This window comes from Pollachius pollachius (genome assembly GCF_949987615.1).
Source record: "Pollachius pollachius genome assembly, chromosome: 4".
NCBI classification, from domain to species: domain Eukaryota; kingdom Metazoa; phylum Chordata; class Actinopteri; order Gadiformes; family Gadidae; genus Pollachius; species Pollachius pollachius.
Window position 1 is genome coordinate 10756105 of NC_136937.1, and position 22443 is coordinate 10778547.

Sequence of the window (22443 nt, forward strand, 5' to 3'; positions counted from 1 at the left end):
TTATCTCTGTTACAAACCGGAAACGCCGCATAACCCCGCCCCTCTGACTTTCTGGTTTCCTGCAAAGGCGCTGTGCAATCTTCCCCAGAATTATTATTTGGGTATTCTTGTCTGAAATAATTCATAACAGAATAGTAATAAATTGACAAGAATTGTAGGTAGACTTTCACATTCCCTGACAAATAATTGCTTTACGAGAGGACGTTTCTATTTACAAATAATAGAATGTTATTCATTATTCAAGGTAATATATTCTTTCACAAATTCTTTTATCCCAGTGAATCCATGTATTCGTCAGTGGCACAGTTGATCGTAGAGAGGACCTGTACCTTCTCATTTCCATATAAATGGTCCCTTCAAGGTTTTGCTTGCTTCTCCCTGCTATGAACCATATCACCACATCTAGCAAAATGTACTCTTGTGACTTAATTTGGATCACTTATAATGTAAGTATCATCTATTCATCTCAGCATACAAACGTTAAGTGTTTAAGTAGTATTACATTATCATTTAACAGCATTGAACCTATGAAATGAACAATATTGATGCAAATTATAAATATAATTAATATCCATTTACAATGAATGCATGCACATATAGTTACACCTCACATCTATAACTCAGTTTTACATGTTGAATTTCCTTCAATGGAAATATGATGTTTAGTAATGTAGGCTACTGTAAAGTAATTTAAAATTGACAAATACAACTATTGATTCTAATCAGCTTCATACCCTATACCAAAAAAACAACAACAATAATTTGCCATGTTTATAAAAATTGATTTATTTGACAATCTTATTCAAGAATAGGCAAACTGGGTAAGAGATTAGGGTCTTACATTGCAAACGTAGTTCATTTCAACAACATACTCCTATGTAGAGGGTTTACATGTTGATATATTATAATTGCACTTTATAATCATGAAGACAGTTTGTCATGTAACTGGCTGTTGAAAATAAATAGTACTAATGTAGCCAGTACAGACGGACAGAGACGCACACACACGCAGTCATACGACTCACACCATCACCAACAGTATATAGCCCTACCAAGAGGTTCTCTATGAATGATTGAGATGGTCTGTGTTTTCTCCAGTGTAAATCTCTAGCAGACCCGGTTGTGTTGTTTATAACAGTGCTTTCAACTTTCCAGTCACATTAATTTACTACCACTACTCATAATAATAATAATAATAACAAAAAAGAAAGAAATATAAAATACTCTGACATACTGAACAGCCAGGCCTTGGGTCTTAAACGTGGCCCTGAAACGCAACAAATGGCACATCCAGCAGATCCTATGTACCACAGTCATGATTTGAATATGACATTATTGAAACAGTGGAATGCTTGTATTGATTTAGCATAGACCCCCCCCCCCCAACACACACTGTTTCATCAAGTCCATTTGACTACAGAAATGACATGACGTTAATCAGAGTACACACACCGGGGTTATTCACATTTCCACAAAATAATTTAAATGCGACTTCAACCGAGAGAGCAGCAAGTGTAACACGCACGCACGCACGCACACACACACAAACACACACACACACACACACAGTAAAACTAGCCTATGCGATCGGGGGAACAGCCAACGCTTGGCAGCACAGGAATCAACAATCATTAAAGTAAATAAATGGTTACACAACAATAAAGCAGCAAAACAATTAAATACATATCCCCAATAAACAGCAGCAAAATATGGGATGTAGAAAATACACGATATATTCACATGTATGTGAACTATTTCAATGTATCCATATCATTGTTTTACAAGAGCCATGTTACCGCTTACACTTCTGCAAGTTGGAGAACGTTGAGCGTAGTGACGTAATGGATGCTGACTCTGACCCATCACACTTGGTGTCTTGTTTGTCCAGAACGAAACATGTTGTTACAACAGATCGTCAAAAATGGCCTGCAAATCCCAAAGTAATGACTGATTATAACATGATGCACGGCATTGGTATTGTGTGATGAATTGAAGAAAAAATATGAGTGTTAAACATATTAATGCAGTCCCTTCTGGCTTAACTTGTTAACCTTTCTACAAATGCATGCACTGACTAAAACAAGGCATGTCTCGTATATCATCTTCTTGTTTGAACCGATGCACTGCTGTCGACACAAGGGACTTCTCCACCCACACACAGAGGTGTGTGTGTGTGTGTGTGTGTGTGTGTGTGTGTGTGTGTATGTGTATGTGTATATGTGTGTGTGTGTGTCTGTATGTGTGTGAACCTTTTTCAGGTTTGCTTGATTTTCTCTTCACCTGTAGACAGGGAGCTGGATGTTGGGGTGGGGGAGTTGGTGGTGTGGGTGAAGGTGGGGGTGGAGGTGGGGGTGGTGGTGTTGCTCCAGTAGTCTGGCCAGCCCCAAGGCCTCATAGCCGCGGCCCAGCATGCGCTCCTTGATGCAGGGCGGGTGGATCTCGCTGATCAGGCACTCCAGCGACTGCAGGCTACTGCTGAGTACCGAGGCGTGGCACAGGCCGGGGCCCAAGCCTGGGCCCCCACCGTGGGGCCCCATGCCGCCGCCACAGCACACCCCCTGCTCCGCACTGTAGGCCTGCTGGGCGGTCGTTGATGGATGACACTGGGTTGGGTGTGGACGATGGGTGGGGTGGTGGTGGTGGTGGGGATCGAGGCAGTTGTGTGGGTGGGGGTGACCCGTGTCCCTCGGCAGGGCCAGCTCCTGAGCGTAACAGTCGGTGAGGGGTGCGGCCGCCGTCAGGCCGTCCCAGGACGGGGCGTGGTACCGAGGCCCCAGAGAGAAGTCGGCGGCGCAGGAGCTGATCTGCTCCTGCCCCGCCCCTCCGGTGCCCGCGCTGAGCGGGTGGGGCCCGCAGGAAGGGCGGGCAGAGCAGCCCAGCGGGAGGGAGGACTGCGGGGACTGGCCCACCAAGCTCTCTGCTCCCCGGCCGCCCGGAGTACTGCTGAACATCCTCAAGGAGCCCTGCTGGTACTGCTGCTGTAATTGATGATGTTGTTGTTGTTGTTGTTGGTGTTGGTGTTGGTGGTGGTGGTGGTGGTTTGGGTGTTTGTGCTGCCAGACACCGTACTCCCCGCCCTCCAGGTAGCCGACCTTGGCCATGTCCGCGCTCTGGGTGGGCAGCACGGCCCCGGAGAAGGCCAGGCCGCTCTGGGGCGGGGCCACCACCCCCAGCACGAAGCCGGAGTCGGAGCAGGCCACCGCCGCAACCGCCTGGTGGGACGGGCTGACCCGGGCCCCGCCCCCCCACGGCGGGGGCGCCTGGCCGGCGGCGGCGGCCGCGTTCCCGCGCCGCATCAGGGCACCGCGCACCTCGCTCAGCCGGGACCGGTCGTGAGGAGGGGGCGGGGCCTGGCCTCTGGCGGTCGCCGCCGCGGTGCCGGAGGACGGGCCGTCGGGCGCCAAGACCCGGGCTGTGCCGGCGCCGCCGTGGCAGTAGGCCGTGTGCGGCTGGCCGTCGGGGGCGTAGCAGACACCGCCGCCCTCCGGGGGGCCGCTGAACGGCGGCGTCTGAGGGGGAGGGGCGTGTTTAGTCCTCCTGCCGTCTGAGTTTTTCACCACTGCCTTGACCAAGATGGCGGAGCCCTTGACCACGGCCAGGAGGCCGCGGGACCCCAGCGAGGGGGGGTGGGAGTAGGGGCTGAAGCGCTGGCCCGTGGTGTCCAGGCCGTTGACGGTACGGTTGAGCTGCTTGTGCTGGGGCACCCGCACGTTGTTGGGGAAGATGGTGATGGACAGCGGGCTGCTGGCCGTCCTCTGGGCGAAGGCATCAAGCTCGGCCGGGGTGGGGTAACGAGTCGCCGTGGAGACGGAAACCCCTGATAGGGAAAGCATCGAAGAGGGGGGACGGAATAAATGGTGAACAAGGATAAACAGAAATATCAGCTATTGTGGTAATGTGGCCCAAACAGAGGCCAACTTTTGGATACTGTCTACTTTGTGTTCTCATCGTTTCTTTTCCAAATGCGTTAAAGGGAACAAGGGATGACAACTGCCCCTCTTTTAACTCATTTTGGAGGAGAAAGACACCGCGGGCTCGGTTTGATCAGTACTTGATTGAATTAATTCAGACTTATTTCGGTGCACAATCAGATTATCCAGGGAAATCATGGAGAGGAACAGAGGCAAGAGAAAGCGAGAGAGAGGGAGAGAAAAAAAAGAGGAGCTAATTTTACAACGGCTGATAAAATGGAAAGCGCTTGGTTACGAAACCTTTCGCAGGTAGATGTGACAACATGCGGTGCAAAATGTCAAAAGAAAGTGCTAGCGATGGCAAGGACGCAGCGTTACATATAAGCGTATAAAAAAAGGATCCTAGGAGATCGTAATGTGGCACATCACCGGATTAAACACTTCAATTCGCCCTGTCTGTTCTACTGCAGTCCCATTCAATTCACCCCAGTTTCAACCCTTTTAAACCCAATATTACTTAATCACTTTATGAACCTAATTTGACACTAATGTAAAAGACCTAAAGCCCAAGTTGGGAAGGGAGAAAAAAAATAAGTTGAGGGAGGGAAGCAATCACCCGGAATACTGCGATTGAACGGTGTTAGGAAAGGTTGGAGAGACAAAGTCGGATTGGATTGAAGCGCCATTATTCATGCAATTTCATGGCTGCTTAGCTCTCGGTGACAAAGGAGAGGTGGTAGAGGTTCTCCATTTTAAACCCTATACATCACACCTGGTGGGGCTAACCACTACTGTTTAGAGAAACACCAGCCTGGTAGGGAATCTCCCCCCCAAAAAAATACTGAAAATAACCTAGATTACACTGTTATACGTGCAACTCCGGACCCAACCAGGGAAACAGGGCAGTAATCGTTTGGTTTAGGGATAGGACGGGAAGGAAACACAGCCGACAACAACACATTTAATTCCACGTCCACAATAGGGAAAACCCTATTCCAGCCGCGCAGGAAAGAGACCCCTCGCATGTTGTCCCCTTATTTGAAATTGATTTGGGAGTTTCATTTCATTCTAAGCTTCCCTCGACGACGAGCCACCAACTGTGAAGATGATTCAATCTAAAGCATCCATCTCATGAAGGAAATGGATTGGGTGTTTAAAATGGAACAGAAAGTGGCGGTGAGGTGGGAGTGCTTCCAATATATCCAGAGATCCCCCCCCCCCCTTCCCCCGTGGAGAGTCAGAGAAGTAGCAGGGGTGGTGGTGGAGGAGGGAGTGGGAAAGCACCGACCTCTGGTCGAGTTACGAGCGGGGCTGGATGGGCTTTGTTAAGCATCACAACAGCGGTCCAAAAGAAAAAGCCCACGTGAACGTCTATCACATGTCTCCCTGACCCTGTGAGGTAACCCCCCCCCCCCACACACACACACATACACACTGTTGTACAACACCAGATAGACCCAGCGAAGGAGACGGAGGTCGTAGGTAGGAGAAGACATTGAGTAGCGATTTGTTAGAGATGTCTTATGCGAAAAAGTGTTGGTGGATTTTAGACTGTATTTCCGTGACCTGCCCCCACGCTGGTACTTATCCTACTATGTATAGTACGATATATAGTACTTATACTGGTACAAAAGTGAGGAGAGTATATACCAAGAGGAAAAGTAAAGCCTTGTCACCTTATTTGACAAAAACAAGCACGGCAGTTTGGATACATCTTCAAATGGATGAGAGAATTTGTATTACATAATGCAATTTTATTGATTGAATAGGTACTCAGCGGTGAATTAAGGGCCAAACATCTAAAGATGGCTCAAAGACATAGGCAGAAAAAAATGGCATTTCTTGCCATAAAACATTCATTAATCACAAAATAGAAGATGCACTAAAACAGGAGAAAATAGAGAATAGAGTCAATTTAGAGTTAAATTCTCAACCAGCTGTTACTAAACTACAGGGTCTTATATGAAGAGGAGAAGTGGATGTTTGTGTGTCTACCCAATTATCACGTTAATAATAACACTGGAGCTCGAATTGACCTCTTCTTTTTTTCCCCCTCGCCTTTAAATAGATGCAGCTAAGTAGCGGCTGATGTGAAAGAGGCTGCAGACAAGACACCCTGCTGAGCGGCACCATGCAGGGATGAGAAACAGGTGTGCTTTCACACAAAACACCCTAATCCCTTTGCTCTGAGGAGAGACGACAGACACGGATAGAGAGAGAGGAGAGACTGAGAGAGAGAGGAGAGATGGATAGAAAGGGAGACAGAGAAAGGAGAGACAGAGAGGAGAGACGGGTAGACAGAGAAGCGAGACAGAGAGAGGAGAGACAGATAGAGAAAGAGAGACAGAGAGAGAGGAGAGACAGATAGAGAAGAGAAGCATAGAGATAGACAGACAGTGAGATAGGGAGAGAGAGACAGCGAAGGGAGAATGGCGGGTTATCTTACATTCTCAATTAAACGCTGTGGCTAATTAACCGCAAACGTGAAGGTGGCCTGATTAATCATATTCTGGAGTGTAGGCGGATCAAGTCATATCTGTTGATTTATGCGTGGTTGTGGGTCTGCGCCTGAATAAAAGTAAAGTAAATCTGTGATGGAAACGCACAGCAGGAATAAGAACAAAAAACCCATCTCAGATGTTAACCTTGTCACGCTTTGAACAGGCTAAACCCTCGTTTGGCTCACACACACAGAACAACCCTACTCTCAAAAAAACACTTTAAAACTGGTTAATCTCAGTTTCGTTCCTGGGTCACGCTCAAAAGCATTTCAGTCTTGAACCAAGAGCCCGAGACCTCGTTGTTCGTGAGACATTTGAGTTAATCACTGATTTACGGTTGGAGAACCAGGGCCCCAAGGCTCGGCTGGAGAGCAGGGAGCGGGCCTCGCACACTTGCTCTTGCTCTTTCTCTCTCTCTCTCTCTCTCGCTCTCTCTCCCTCTCGCTCCTTTTCCCTCTCTCTGTCTCCCTCCTCTTTCCTCTCCCTATCTCTATCCTGGCCTTCTAGTTCAACACATAAACACAGAGGCAGGAAAAACTGTCAAATAGACAAGATTAGATTAGAAACGTAAACGTCGTTCTACAATTGACAGAAACCTGCCCTTGACAACATTCATTATCAAGGTTTTAATCATCCATATTGTATTCTGATATTATTGTATATTTAGGTTACTCCAACGTTAATATGTAATAATGTGCTTCATTACAATGGAATGTATAAGACGAATCATTACTTGTCTGGCATGTAGCATAAACACGGTACCACAATTAAATCGATGTCTTCTAAATGTATTTCACCTTGAACATGAAACTTTACACAATTGTTTTTTAACACACCAATTTCCAAGTGCTTCAGCCGACCTTCACACACACACAGTGCAAATTAACCGCACATTAAAGAGCTTATTCTTCGTTGCCATGACAACACTCTCTACGCACACACACACACACACAGTTTGGCTTAATAGGCCAACTCATTACAAGCATGTAATTAATTGACCGCACCTCTATTCAGCTGGCGGAGCAGCTTTCTCTAAATGACTATTGTGCTGGTCAAGACCTGAGAGGGCAACAGACCGCACGTTGACGTATCTCCCAGGTTTTAAGACAAGACCATCCTAACTACAACACAAAAATGTACTTTTAAAAAATGTATCTCAATTAGGTCAATGTTCCTGCTCTGACAAAATTGTGGCACTATTCTACGACTTGTATTTAGTATATTACATAGTAGTAGTCTGCATTGTAGTGTATCTACTACTGTGCCATAATGTGACTGTTATATATCAATATTAATGTACTATAGGAGCAAGCCTTTTTAAAAAACAGTTCCTATACGACTCACACACATGCACACGGACAGGCACTTGCGCGCGTGCACGCACACACACACACACACACACACGCACACACACGCACACGCACACACGCACACACACACACACACACACACACACACAGACAACCCCCCCATCTATAACCCACTCTCACAGTCAGCACTTCCTTTTTTTTTTTGCTCAATCTCCTTCCGCAAACACGCACAAACACAAACACAACAAGTCATTCACTCCAGTTTGTCGTCCTCTCCTCCATCTCCTCAACCTCCTCCTCCTCCTCCTCCTCCTCCTCCTCCTCCTCCTCTCCATTCCGGTAAAGTCTTGTCGAGGGCCCATTCAGTGAGCCACCGCGGGGTTGAGCACTTAGCGGTGTTTGCTGGGGAAGACTCTGAACACCAGTGTCACTCCACATTTGTTTCTGAGACGTTTGGCCCCGGCTTGCGGGCTTTTGGGGGGGGGGTGGGTACGGGGTCGGAAAGTGCTCCACCGAAAAAAAGGCTCCTCTATACAACCACAGGCCAGCAGCGTGGGAAAAACAACGTTTCCAGGCCCCTTTATCCCCCGTCGAAGGGGACTCGCGGAGGGGCAAGGCATTAGCTCAATAAATCGTTTGCGCTCGCTTCGGCACCGAAGGCGTTGACGAGAATTCAAATGTTCTGCGACGCGGTCACGTTCTGATGACCTTAAATGAAGATTGCTGTAAAATAGGCTCACAACGTCCATAAACCAAGGTGGTTTGCCCTGGAAAGTTTGAGTTGCATTAAACAGGATTCCCAAAATACTTTATTAGATGAAGCTGCCTGCATGGCCATAGGCACACGGCTGGGATTGGACGAGAAGTTTGCTTCATCTGGTTGTGTTCTAAATGTCAGGCTAGCGCTCCGGGCTAACAGCGGGAGGGGTGTGTGGGGTTGGGAGGAGGAGTTGGGGTTATTCAGTGAGAGTGTTAGCTGCTAGCAAAACAAGGGTGGGCGAGGAGGGGGAGGAGGAGGGGGGTATGTCCTGCAGGTAAACAGTGGGAGAATGGCTGTGATGAGTTCTTGCCTGGGGCGAACCAGGCCCTTCTGTTCTGGCGTTTAGCAGACAGGTGCTCCACTGATTCGCAATTAATAGTTAATAACAGAGAGACAAAAGGGGTGTTTTTTGACCCGAGGAGGTAGTACGTTAGAGGAGGAGGAAACACGGGCAATGTGGGTCATGCGATACGTTGAGTTGAAAAGGTCTTTGCGTAACCATGTTTTTTTTACAAAAACTGCAATTAAAAAATGTTTCAGGACTATATCTATTAACACACTGGGCTCACAGGCAAACCAGGCAGAATGAATTTTCCTTTTGATGATTACCTATTATAATGAGCGCTGATCGGAGACCAACATGCCATGGTCACTACATTTTCGATTTCCTTGTTTTTGAATTGCTTCATCTCGCAATCGCATAACTGTGTGTTTTACAATCTCATGAATGTTTTAGAAGCACTAGATGAGGATTTGTCAGTCCTGTTTGCTTCAGGAATATTGCCAGATAATTAACACGGAGAAGAACTACATGTTTATTTTTCAAATCAATATTGTTCTTGTTCGGGGTTCGCGTCTCGCATGAACCACACAAGATAAACATAGATTATTTTGTAACCACTTTAAAAACGTGAGGTTTTTTTTTTGGAGTATGGGGAAAGGCAATTTCGGTCCACTTTGAAACTTCTTGCAGGGTCGGTCTGACAATAAAGTTCACTTTGACTTTGACATCAACACAGTCAATAGACACCCATAAGGAAATCCTTGTGACGCTTCCCAAAACAAGAGACCCACCAATTCTTTATTTGCTCTTCTATTTGTTGTGAAGATGTCTTATAAATACAGGCGGTCCCGCTCAAAGCTCCCCTGATGTAGGTCAGGATGAGGCAGGGACAGCAGGAGACTCGGTGGGACTCACCTTTGTGAGTGTAGGGCTGTGACGTTGGCATGGCGAGGGCCAGCGGGGGCATCACCTCCAGAACCCTGGTGGTGCATACCAGGTGCTGGGAGGAGAAGTTCTGGTGGCGGGGGATGCAGGCCAACATGGTGTCTCGCTGCGTCGGAGAACCTGCTGGGGATGGAGACGGAGATACATGACACAAGAGTCAATATGCGCTTGCAGGAAGGGAAAGGCGATTCAGCGTATTTCTGTGTGTTTATTTATACTTAGGTCGTATCGTGTTTTATGCGAATGTCAACAGAGAGATGTCTTTATGATGGTACGAATTCTACATCTGAACATTAGATTTAAAAAAAAAAATGAATAAACTGCAAGCTGGCGGAAAGGGTTAGGCCTACCCCACAGGGCCCTCTCTATTCGCACATCAAAAGACGACACCCGCTCCCACTTGCACTTCAATAGCCTTCTTCAAACCGCGCTCACGCATGGGCACTGTGAACACGGTTACAGCCGCCCACCTACACCCCCAAGCCCCCCAACCCCACACGACCCGAGCAGAAACACACATCAACCACCGCCAAAATACTACACATGTAAACCAGTACTTTGCGGTGGTGACTACACAGCCCTCCACCCCCCCCCCCCACCCCCACACACACTCCGCCCCCCTCTCTATCTCCACGTGCTCGTTATGATGTCTCTTTCCCCGTCGTCAACCTTGATCTGTCAGTCGCCAGCGCCAGATCATTTACAAAGGCAACTCTTAGCCCCCCTGCGGCGAGCCGCCTCTAATCTGTAACTGGCGTGTAGAACAGTGTTTCTTTTTTTTAATCCCCTCTTCTTTTTAAATATAATTGCTGTATGAATTGAAGCCAATATTGATTTGCACGGGGAAGGGGGGGGGCGGACTCCGAAAGCGGCTATTTTCCTTTAGAACGGGCGTGTGCTATTTGCAGAGATAAGTATTGTCAGACGTAATGAGTGGCTGAGTGTTGGAGTAACTGCCTCTTCCCCCCCCCCCCCCCCCCCTCCCTCCCCGGCGCCGCTGATTGCAGCCATTTTTCCTGCACTGAAAACGAGGTATTATCTACACACACCCGAGCGCATAGATAAACGCGTCGGAAAATATTCCCTTTCTCTTTTACTTTTTCCCCATGCAGTCAGCAAATCTAAAGGCTGGAAGAGCCCATCGAAAGATGCACCCCCCCGCCCCCCCTCCCCGAGGCCATCAGATATACGCTATACTGAACCAGAAACGAACATCCCTGGAGATAAACAAGTAGCCAAGCGTACACATTCTGCCATTTCCATTCGCACTATTTCAAACTGCTATCTCCTCTTGAAAAAAAAGAGGGTCTCGTAATGAGAACGCAATTAAATCGGAATACTTTTTTTTAAGGCAAAACTACAACTAACTGGCAGGCGACTAGAAGCTTGGAACAAACACATCCTCCTCCACCCCCCTGCCCCCCGTCAGGCATCCTTGATCCTGACTGGCTCATTTCTCTTCTGCCGTTTCTTCTGGGCTGATTGTTTTCATTTCTCCCTGCAGCTCCAGAGGGCGGCTCAAGTGATCCAAACATAGGATGGAGTGTTCGCTGACTAGCTGCAGAAACATGATTACCTCCACCTTCCCCATAGGCAAGGGGGAACAGAGCGGCTTTCATTGTAGTCCCGGGGAGGCCTGAGGAGACCACGTCTACTCCACCTTCTTGATTCCCATCAGTGACAGGCCAACCCCCCACTGCTCAGAAAACAGCGGTTTGAATCGTCTCGGCACACACACGCGTATCTGAAGAGCTAAAAGCCTGGTTGCCCCGTGGTCAGGCTCCATTTTGAAAAACAATGGCAATTTTAAAAACAGCCTGGCCTTACCACACATTTAGAGATGGAGGCTTTGAGGGTTTGGGGAGTGGGGGTGGAAAGGAAGCGGCAAAGAAAAGAAAGATAGAGAGGTTTGCTGTTAACTACTTTACAACCACAAGAGAATGCAAGAACAAGAATTGATTCCATTACTGGGAGAACATGAAAAAGAACAAAGAATCGCAATCCTTTGAAATAACATTACAGTTCAAAGAGAGAGAGCGAGAGAGAGAGGGGGGGGGGGGAGAGAGAGAGAAAAGAGAGACAGAGACAGAGAGAGGGCTTGATTATACTTAAGATAGTTCCCCAGACATCAGTAAGAGAGTGAAAGCATAATTGATGACTTTTTCTCTAATCTCAGTCACACAAAATGTGAAATCTGACATTTCTGTGAAAATTCAAAGCTCCAACCCGACGTGGGATCCATTATTTAAGAGCCCGCGTGCTCCACGGACCAAACATCGGTGCCGCTGAGAGCACCGTTATAATTCTTTCCCTTAAAAGTTGTAGACAAACCTTGACTCAATTCTGCGGTATATGATAGGTAATCCTAATAACAACAACAACAACCCATTTCTCCTGTATAAACACGGATCGCCTTACGCTATGGAACGTGTCGTAACCAAACCATCTCCTATTCGCAACCGTGTTGTCCTTCGAGCCCTTTCCTATCTCAGGTCTCCCTCGGACACATCGATGAGAAGGAGGGAGGACAAAGTTTGGGACAGTCAAGGACGTTGACTCCTTGCGGGCTGTTGGCTTGACACAAGCCGGGTTGATAAGCAGCGTTATCGGGGGGCCCCGATGTGGCCCCGCCGCCGAGGGCCTGCCAGAGAGATAAGCTCCCCCACGCTCAGCAGTCCATCTTTTGTCTTCCCAGGTTTTTTTTTGATAAGGGGCATTTTGGCAGACAAATTGGCCTGTTCCAGCGCTGCTGCTGCTTGACTGCATTTGGAGGTGGTGGTGATGGAGGTGAAGGGAGGTGGTGCAGGCAGAGGCTACAGGCTAAGTCCAAAAAACGGGCTGGCACATAAAATATCATATAAAAATGTCTCTCTTTTTTCTTGCGTTGTGTGTTCTTTTCCCTGGGATCCGGGAAGTAGATCTGACAAGACAATGAGGTCACCGCCACAGAGATGAGCCGTCTCCTGCACCGTCACCACTTCAACATAAATGATGGCTCCGGTGTTCATCATCTGAAGAAGAAGTCGGCAGTGGCCGGATACCGTTTCGAACGCCAGCGTTTTGAAGATCGTGTTTTGAGTTGCGAGGAGGAGGAGGTAGGTGAGTGGGGGAGGGGGGAGGGGTTACAACAAGCATACTGTATAAGGTTACCCGACATCTTCTCTCGGCCCAGTAACCTTATACAGTAATCACACTGGACTACAAATCACATTTCACAGAGAGAACCATCACTGGCTGCCGACCAGAAACGGATCAAAAATTCATATAAAAGGGGGTTGGGGGACGTTGGGGTTGTGGGGCAAGCTGCCCGAAAAAAATCGCAGCTAATGGATATTCTGATTGATGATGGAGAAGTGCTGCACATCAATATCTATCTGGGAAGGGGGGGGGGGGGGTGGAGAGGAAGGTTGAGCGCCGAGTGAGTGACACCATCTGAAAGCCATAAATTACAGCAGTCAGCCTCGACAAGAGGGTCCTGTCTGACCTTCTGGGGGCTCACGGCTGAGGCTGAAGCACCTGCAGCCCGGGGGAGGAAAAGGCAAAGAGTGCCAAGACTCTGCCTTTTAGCCCGCAGATAAAGACCACTACAGATGCATACCAATTCACACACACGCACACACACACACATATACACACACAGACACACACACACACGTGTATTAACATACACACACACTTTTTGTGCTTTGCACGCACATGCTTAGAAATATGTACACATGTACACACATCGGAACACACAAACCCACATGCATGCCACACACTTAGACACACACACAGAACCTAAATTTGGATTAGCATATGAGTGCTATGCTAATAGTCTTCCTTTTTCTCTTTCCGCAGAGGAAATGGAAGAGCAGTTTTGATGATGGAGCAGAACGGGGAAAAGGGGGCACTAGCATGGAACAGTGGAGTACAAAACGGATGGCGGGGTTAATTTAAATATAAATAAATGATTAGCATGGAAGGCGGGCTAGACCGGCTCCAATATAGATGGAAAAAGCGTGGGAGAAGGCTTTGTGGACGTCATTTGAGCCACAACCTACAATAAAGTAATGGAAGTAATGTACCAATACATCACGTTGCATATATACATAATATCCATCCATCCATCCACCCATCTTTGCATTGATATATCTATTTATAGATACACGTGTGTTTGTATATCAGTGTTAATATACAGCCTTGGCAATAGACCCAGCAGAAGTCAGCCTGACTGATGGCGACAGGACGAGCGATTTGACATCCGACACAGACAGACCTAGACAGCGAGCGGTTCTGCTGCAGCTGCCGAGCTCACCGCGGTGCACTCCCCCGCACGAGTCCCCCCCCCCCCCCCCCCCCCCCCCCCCCCCCCCCCCCCCCCCCCCCCCCCCCCCCGCTTTACCCTCATACATTTTTAATAGAATCTATTACTCGCGGATTAGCCTATAAGAGGCTGGCCTGGTTAAATTCTCTCTTAATAGTTTGCATAATGGCCATGAGAGCAGCAAACACAGGAGACACACAGATTTCCCTCGTATGTGTTCTTTGCGATTAGAGGGAGACGGACAGAGAGAGAGTACCAGGGAGACAGGGACAGAGAGAGAGAGAGAGAGAGAGAGAGAGAGAGAGAGAGAGAGAGAGACATACACAAAAGGTTGAAAAACAGGACATCCAAGCAAGCTGGAGTGACTCTGGCTCTTCCTCATACAATAAGCACACTCTGTGGCCCCCGGCAGCTAACAATGACACTCATTCCCACTGAGATGAATGCTGGTAAGAAGAAGGAAAAGGTATTACAACGGTGTTAGCGAGAGGATTTCTGTACAATTCATGCACATGCTGAAAATACAATACAATAAATTACAATATTACATACAATGGCAGTGTAGGTTGTAGCATCTCTAGTGAGAAAACTATGCAGTATTTGTATTGGGCTGAAAGGGATGGTGTCTCACAAAAGTCATTGTACATCCAGTCTGGTACAGCTTTGGTGTATTGTTAAAACCTATTTCCTTCTTATTGCATTGGGAATGCAGGGTTTGATATAAGAAACCAGAGATGGACATTACAATCTGTGTTTTAATGGCCTTCGATTTCTTCAAAGAAAATAAGTTACAACAAGTGTTAAACTCTACTCAAATCAGTTTGTGATTAGTGATCGTATTGGGATATTATATAAAATGAATGTTGAATATAGGTCAGGATAGATGACTAAATTAGTTCATTATGAATGTAACCATGCAAATTAGCTTCCATTCCCAAAACATTTGTGACTAAGGTTTCCTTTCATCTTTTCACATCTCAATATTCATTGGTCTAATAATAAATTTGTGGTTGATGTAATTAACTATCTACAATACTTTATAGGCTTCATTTTAATTTGGGTCATCATGCTAACATGAATAAGACCAGTAACATAATATTGTATATAGGTCAATAAATATTCTGGTCGTTCGAGAGCCGAACATGCAGGAGGAGGATTACCATGTAATAGAGAATGCTTTTCAGTAATATGAACAGGAAGATGTAATATTGACCAACATTGTCCAATGTGTTTTCACAACGTGAATGCCTTTCCTTATTTGCTCTAACTTAATCATGGCGAGAAGTAAAATTGCACGCTTGAATATATAATGGCCCTTACGGAATTCGAGCTGACATCTATCTCAATGGAATCACTTACATATATGACAGTTGATTCAAAACAATACGCCATCTGGCATGGCGGCACAAACAAACCAGTAAGCATAATTGAGAGGAAATACCGACTCAGCCAAAAGAATGTCATACTTTTCACAATCGACGATGGAGTGATGGAGGCTTTTGATTGCAGCTTTGAGACTTTGGTAACAGCTAAATAGGTTTTATAGTTGGACGGTGTGGAGTAAATTTGTTCCAACTGAATTTGTGATGGAGATCTCCAAATATGCAGAGAGAGGGCTACTTCTAGCAAGGACACATAGTTAAGCGATCCAGTCATATTTAAACACAGTCTTTCATTCCAAAACCCCACTTTAGCTTTGGATGTAGGCCTATTCAACCTTGACTTCAAGCAAGGAAATACTGACAAACCAATATGTATCTATATACCTGTTTATAAACATGTACTAGTTCAACAGGCAACAAACATTTGCACACACACACACACACGCACACACACACACAGCTCAAAAGGGGTTGGGTGGAGGGGTAATTAGGTGTTATCTTGGTGGAACAACCTTGGTAGGCAGCAGGAAGCCTTGGACATTCCCAGATCTGCTGTCGCACACAGACGTTGCCAAAGCAAGTAAGAGAGAGAGACAGAGAGCCGAGAGAGGCTTGACCAATGCTAAGTAAGCATCAAATTATGAGGGAGGGTGAGAGCTTATCTTATCCTTATCTGCATATGTGCCACACTCACTGAAACACACACTACAACTCACTGAAGGACCTGAACACTACTCGCTTTGAAAGTCAAAGTTGTTCTGTTTGTCTTTGAGTCGTCTTACCTATAGATATCCTCAGTTCATCTTATTTTTCCAACTCATTATCCTTTGTTTTGTGTTCCACCTTTGTTGATTGTTATTTTTTTATTGTCCTGTCCTTTAGCTTAACCAAGTCCAGTAAGAGTCTTAGTATTGATTACCATTTTTGGTTTTACGTTAGATAATCTCTGACAGTTTTTCATCTTGCTTACTTTGTTCATCTTTTTGTCTTGAAGAATTAAAGTAAATACTTTTTTGTTTAAACCTTGGTTTGAGTCGCCTTTTCAGTCAGGAACCTGATCAAAAAGAATAAAAAAGAAAAGTGAGTGAGCGAGTGGGACAGGGTTTGTTAATGAAGATGTCCTGAGAATGCCACTGTACATTTTAAGTTAATATATTTCATATTTGCTTTTAAAGTGATATGAGACGACAGACAGCTCTGACAGCAGAAACAGGAAATTTCCACTGCAGGAGGGGGAAAAACCAAACTCTTGTGCCAATACGCAGAATGTATAATGTGACAGATTCCTTTATTAAGCTGTTTTGAAAGTATTATATTTTATGAAGCAGATATGTGTGTGACTGTTGTGATTCATATAAAAAGTGCTTTGGAAAGCTCCTTTTATAGCAGAGCTTGATCAAAATGGTAAATGATCATATCTACTGTGCCACTGCCTACTATCTGAAACAGCTCAGCTTATTAAAGAGCTTCTGGCTTGAATAACACCTTGCCCCATAAAATCTATAACTAAAGTCAGATGTGGTTGCTTTCATTGGCACTTGCCCCAGTTTCTACAATAATACTTTAATGCATTTAACCATTGTGAATAATTATCCCAATATAGTGGTTTCTTGGGATGTTTTTATTGTATTCCTTAAAACCCCCATTCCCTGAGCTGATTCAATCCACACAGCAATACTGTAGTACAGCCAGCCCACAGAGCTGTCTCAACCATTCTCTCCATCTCCTCTCCTCTCTCCCGTCTTCCACCGCAGCTCATTACACTGACAACCGGGTCACTGATTCTTTCAAGTAATTAAAAATGAGATAAACCTGAGAACGCTAAAGAAAAAGGATTACCTCTATATTTATATAACACACACATATATATACTATATGTATGACTATATCTCTATAATATATATACACCCATATATATATACATATATATATATAACTATATATATAAATAACTATGATTCTATAATATACAACAATATATTAATGCATTAAAAAAACAAACAAACATATATATATATATATATATTCCCACACATGGGCCATGGGCCATAAGGCCATGGCCTTTGAATTCGCACCACAAAGTGACCAAATTGAAAAATAAATAAAAGCAATATAGCCAAGAGGCTGATGGGATATGGACTTCCTCGGTTCCCTCCCCTCCCCCCACCACTGACCCTGAAGGCCTAGGCCGTAACCCCACCACGCTGAACCCTGCCTCCCTCTAACTCTCTCATCCTATTAAAATGAAAAGACCAATTAGGCAGATTTCAAAAGATGGCAGGCTGTCTCTAATTGCACATGACGTCCTTTGGCAGATGGAGAAGAAGACAAAAAAAAGGTTATTTACCATGGACCCTGAAAGATATGCCTATAACATCCAAAGCGTGGAGCAGCACTGCATTGTCCCTGATAGAGTAGCTCAGCCCTGTGTCCCTTCCAACGGAGGTCACTTTACATAATGTGTTCCCTGCACGGTGGACTTATTGCCAGCATTACATTCAGATCACAGCACCCAGCCTGAAGCTACAGGCCTATAGGTTACGCGGGAGGAAAACACAACACATGTTCTCTGTCGGTCATGCTACTGCTTTCTATAATAACATCGCTAGCGCCAAAACAACAGGGTTGTTTCTCCCTCAGAGGGAACAGCTTGTTTGAGTTTAATTTAATTTAAGTTCAGGTAAACCAGCTTAACTAAAGCTCAACCTATGGCCAGTAGGACAACTGGAGATAAACTGCTGATGGGGTGCGAGTCGGCCGGTGTTAAAACTCCATATGTGCACACATGACAGAATTCATGGACAGAATACAAATTGCAACAGGTTTCTCTTGTGTTGGATTTTACCACCACATAAATGAAAGAGCCAAGGGCAATATCCTGGAAATGAGTAATCCATTGTCTGAATACTGTGATGTATTACCAAGGTACAGCTTGTCTGGCTTCTAATGAAATTAACATCCCTAGCCACCACTATTCAAAACGTAGAGAGGCTATTAAATGAAAAAGTATGTCGAGGATAAGTGAAATGGATTGAACGTCAAAGCAAGATATATAAACAAAGCAATCATCTTGGTCGAGCAATGGCTTTACGTTTTCCGTTGCATTGATTACAATATGGTAACCAACCATGGAACCAATGTTTATCACATAATTGCTCAATTTGAACCGGAACCAGTGAACCTCTAAGTCGAATATATAACAGTGTTAAAGTGGGGGAGAGCGGGGTACAACCTAACACGGGGAGCAAACTAACGGGAACGTATCGATGTTCCCAGGGATCTATGTACTCAGGGTCCTAACCAGGGTCCTATGTTCTCAGGATCCTATGTTCTCAGGATCCTATGTTCCCAGGGTCCTATGTTCCCAGAGTCCTATGTTCTCAGGGTCCTATGTTCTCAGGGTACTATGTTCTCAGGGTCCTATATTCTCAGGGTCCCAGGGTCCTATGTTCTTAGGGTCCTATATTCTCAGGGTCCTATGTTCTTAGGGTCCTATATTCTCAGGGTCCTATGTTCTTAGGGTCCTGTGTTCCCAGGGTTCTCTCAGGGTCCGATATGTCTAGGGTCCAAGGGTTCCCCAGTTGGGAACCTATTGTGTTCGGGTCACACAATTTGAAGGGTTTTTATTTCATTTCTAAAATTATTTCATGATGATGATCATCATATTTCAATTTTATTTCATGATGATGGTCTCTAAAAAATGCCACTGTTTTATTGTAACAATCTCACTGTATTGGTATTTGGACATTTGGGCTAATGTCAAGAAAATCCACTATAGATGAACAGCGTAAGAAAACCAACTGACAAACTAGATACTTAATTCATGTGTTGTGATGTTTGTGTGATGTGATGTTTTTATGTTAGTTAGAAGACAGATGCGAAGTGTGAAATTTACATTCAAAAACATGTATACTAGGCTAGTTTTCACCTAAAGAAGCATTAAGCTTCTTTACAATCTACAAAAATGATAAACATTAAAACAATTCGATTTTGATTTCTAAATATATTGATATTGTCTGAACCTTGGACTTTCAATACATTATTGCTCCAATTGCTGAAAGGGGCAAATCCATTGCATAGGCTACCGTAACCTACTCTTTTGTGCACTTAATACTAATACGCCTGCAACACCCCGTCTCTGACCAATAGATGATCTGACACACGCACTAAAGCGTGCAAGATAGAATTTCACACCTGGTCTATAATCCATAAGACCCTCTGCTGGGGCCAACCTTCCACCTCGGCTGCCACGGGTGCAATGAGGTGCGATGATCCCACCTCCGGCTTAGACAATAGAATTGGAAACTAAGCTTTTCGGAGGTACCTCTGCAGAACCAATAACATAGGCATACTTCAAAGGGTTTCCGGTAACCATTGAGATCCTGGCATGTAAAGACCTCTTTATTGGGAGAGAAAAGCACGGCGTAAGCAGTAGACTATATTGGCTCGACTTTGACAAATGAATACACTTCGCTTGTTTTAAAACAACCGAGAAACTATTCCAAGGACATCGAAGGAATGATTCAAGCTTATGCATATACCGTGCCAGGAAATGGTTCAATAAAAATAAATCATATAAATAGCCACATAGGCCCAATGCAGGATTCAAAGGGTTTTCAGTCTGCAATGATTTAAGTGATCCCATGACATTGCCTATAACTCTTTAGTACTCCCCTGTACATTTGATATGCGACATGAGTCCAGCATTATTACTACTACATTGATTCATTTATGAGAAATGTTTAGGGATGCGTTATCACAAGAGTAGCCCTTAGATGCATATTGGCTAGAAGGGCGATAACGGAGCAATTCATTAAGGCGAACTGAACATATAGGCTACCAATCACATGCGTTGTTTGATAAAAGCAACAGCGTTAAACTCTGTGGTAGGTTGGCTACATAATAAAAGCACAAAATATTTTTCAATAAACTATTTCCTATAATATCAAAGTCAAGTGACTTTGCTAAAACAAAACAACGTTATGAATAGAATACTCTTGCCATTAAAAAAGCGCACATAGGTGTCCACCAAATGATCAATGTAATGAGTTAGAAATGAACGCAACGGTCACTTACAGTTTTATCTTATCATAAGGCTTGTTTATCTTTGGTTCGAAGCGACTGATTGGTTATTCTCTTGGTCGGAAGGCGTTTTTCCTCCGCAAAAGCAATCTCGCCACAAATATCCTGATACGTGAGGGAAAATTCAAGGGGAATATCCATTGGCGAGGTTAACTCCATGTAGATTGCTTCTATGTCATACCCAGGTATATGTTGCTTTTAACGACTAGGTTTTGTTTAAAATAGCTTCCATCTCCTTCCTTGCATCCAACTAAGCTAGGCGACCGTGATGTCGGAGTAGAAATGATGAGTCCACCGCACCGCACTGATGAAACCGGCTTCAGTCCAATCAATCAGGAGACATTTGAATATTCCCACGGTTCAGCCAATCGCTTAAAAGAGAAGGCGGTAGTTCGGTGACGATTATTGCGTCAGAGCAAGCGAGACGTTCTCTCGCGGTAAAGAGCACACTATTGTAGTAGGCCTTCCCATGGTAGTACCCTACTTGCCTTCATTCACAATAATAGTAGTAATAATACGACAGTATAAGCAGTCAACATACAAAACAATGTAATGCACCATGTCTGTTTTCGTCAACAATTCAGCACAATGTAAATGGTTGATATAAAACAAACGTGGTTATGCTGTTATATATATATATATATATATATACACACACACACACACACACACACACACACACACACACACACACACACACGTGTGTGTGTGTGTGTGTGTGTATATGTATATAAATATGCATATAATATAATAATCATAAATGCAAGGCTACAATCTAGGTATCGTAGAACAACTGCACATTTGCTTCTGACTACTTAATATTGTCCACTCTCATCCAATCGGTAACCTATCGTGTGTAGGCCTGTGGAACATAAACATTAGAAGCAATTCACTTACTGATCCTCAATTACCATTACCATGCTTTGTTATAACCTTTTTTGATTATACTCCGTTGAAAGTCTGTCACAATGTGAACCAACCAGTACCAGCAAGTAACTCAACAAAGAAAACACTTTTGTATCCTTTAATATGCCATGGACACACAGAGTGAACCTAAAATAGACACAGTTGTTGTGAGAGATTATAACAGTGTTTCTAATGGCATGTTAGATTAGTGGCCAAACTCTTTAAAAACTGACGTATTAAAAATCACATGATTAGGGTATTAGTGTTTTGATTACTCAAGTTGCACTAAGATGCTCATGAAAGAAATGGGAAAACAGAGATAATATTGTGTATTCAATAAATAGCCAAGTGTGAGAAAATATGAAGTCTGAAAATAGCCTTATGTATAATGTAGGTCGAGTTATTATTGTGATACTGTGGGACCATCAAAACAACATTTCAAGGCTTTTCAAATTTATTCTGACAGTATAAAGGAGGAATGGAAATCAACTGTCAGGTTTATAAAATTGTGTTTGTGTATTGTTAAAAAGTTTCACATTAAAATATGGCCAGTGTACGAAAAGTAGCAACTATGAATTTCGAAAACCCATTTTCTATTCAATAAGTCAAAGAAGCCAATATCCTGAGATAATAAAAAATAAAAAAAACACTAATAAAATGCTGTTCATCACCCAATAGGTATGACAGGACTTAATGAAATATGTGTGTGCCCGGATGACAAGTAAGGAAAGCATTTGACTATAGTCTGGGTGAACCTGGCACCGACAAAAGCACACCTGTGCCTGACAGGCACTGAAAAATAAATCACTCAGGTTCTTGGCGACATCTTTCTAACATCAATACATATTATTGAACCATTCTGCCCCCTGTTGGCATAAATAAGTTACACATAGATCTATTCACGTCGAATACTTGACCTTTTGTAAACATACTCTTAAATTCAATAAATCACTGTGCTTATCCGTGCATAAAAATCCAATAAATATTGATTCATAGGTTATTAACTATGGACATTTTGGCACTTATTTTGCAGTTTGTAGTGAGATGTTTACGTTGT

General features: G+C 44.5%; 1 protein-coding gene across 1 annotated transcript; it reads right to left on the minus strand.

Annotated features, from left to right (window-relative positions):
• Positions 1-2276: 2276 nt before the first annotated feature.
• LOC307075166 (protein FAM222A-like) lies at positions 2277-20628 on the minus strand (the record flags this gene model as incomplete). Its single annotated transcript, XM_079735670.1, has 3 exons — positions 20475-20628; positions 9681-9833; positions 2277-3817 (listed from the first exon to the last, which is right to left on the minus strand). Exons 2-3 carry the CDS (start codon positions 9805-9807, stop codon positions 2277-2279), a joined length of 1668 nt encoding a protein of 555 aa, XP_079591796.1. The 5' UTR covers positions 9808-9833; positions 20475-20628.
• Between the last annotated feature and the right edge of the window lie 1815 nt (positions 20629-22443).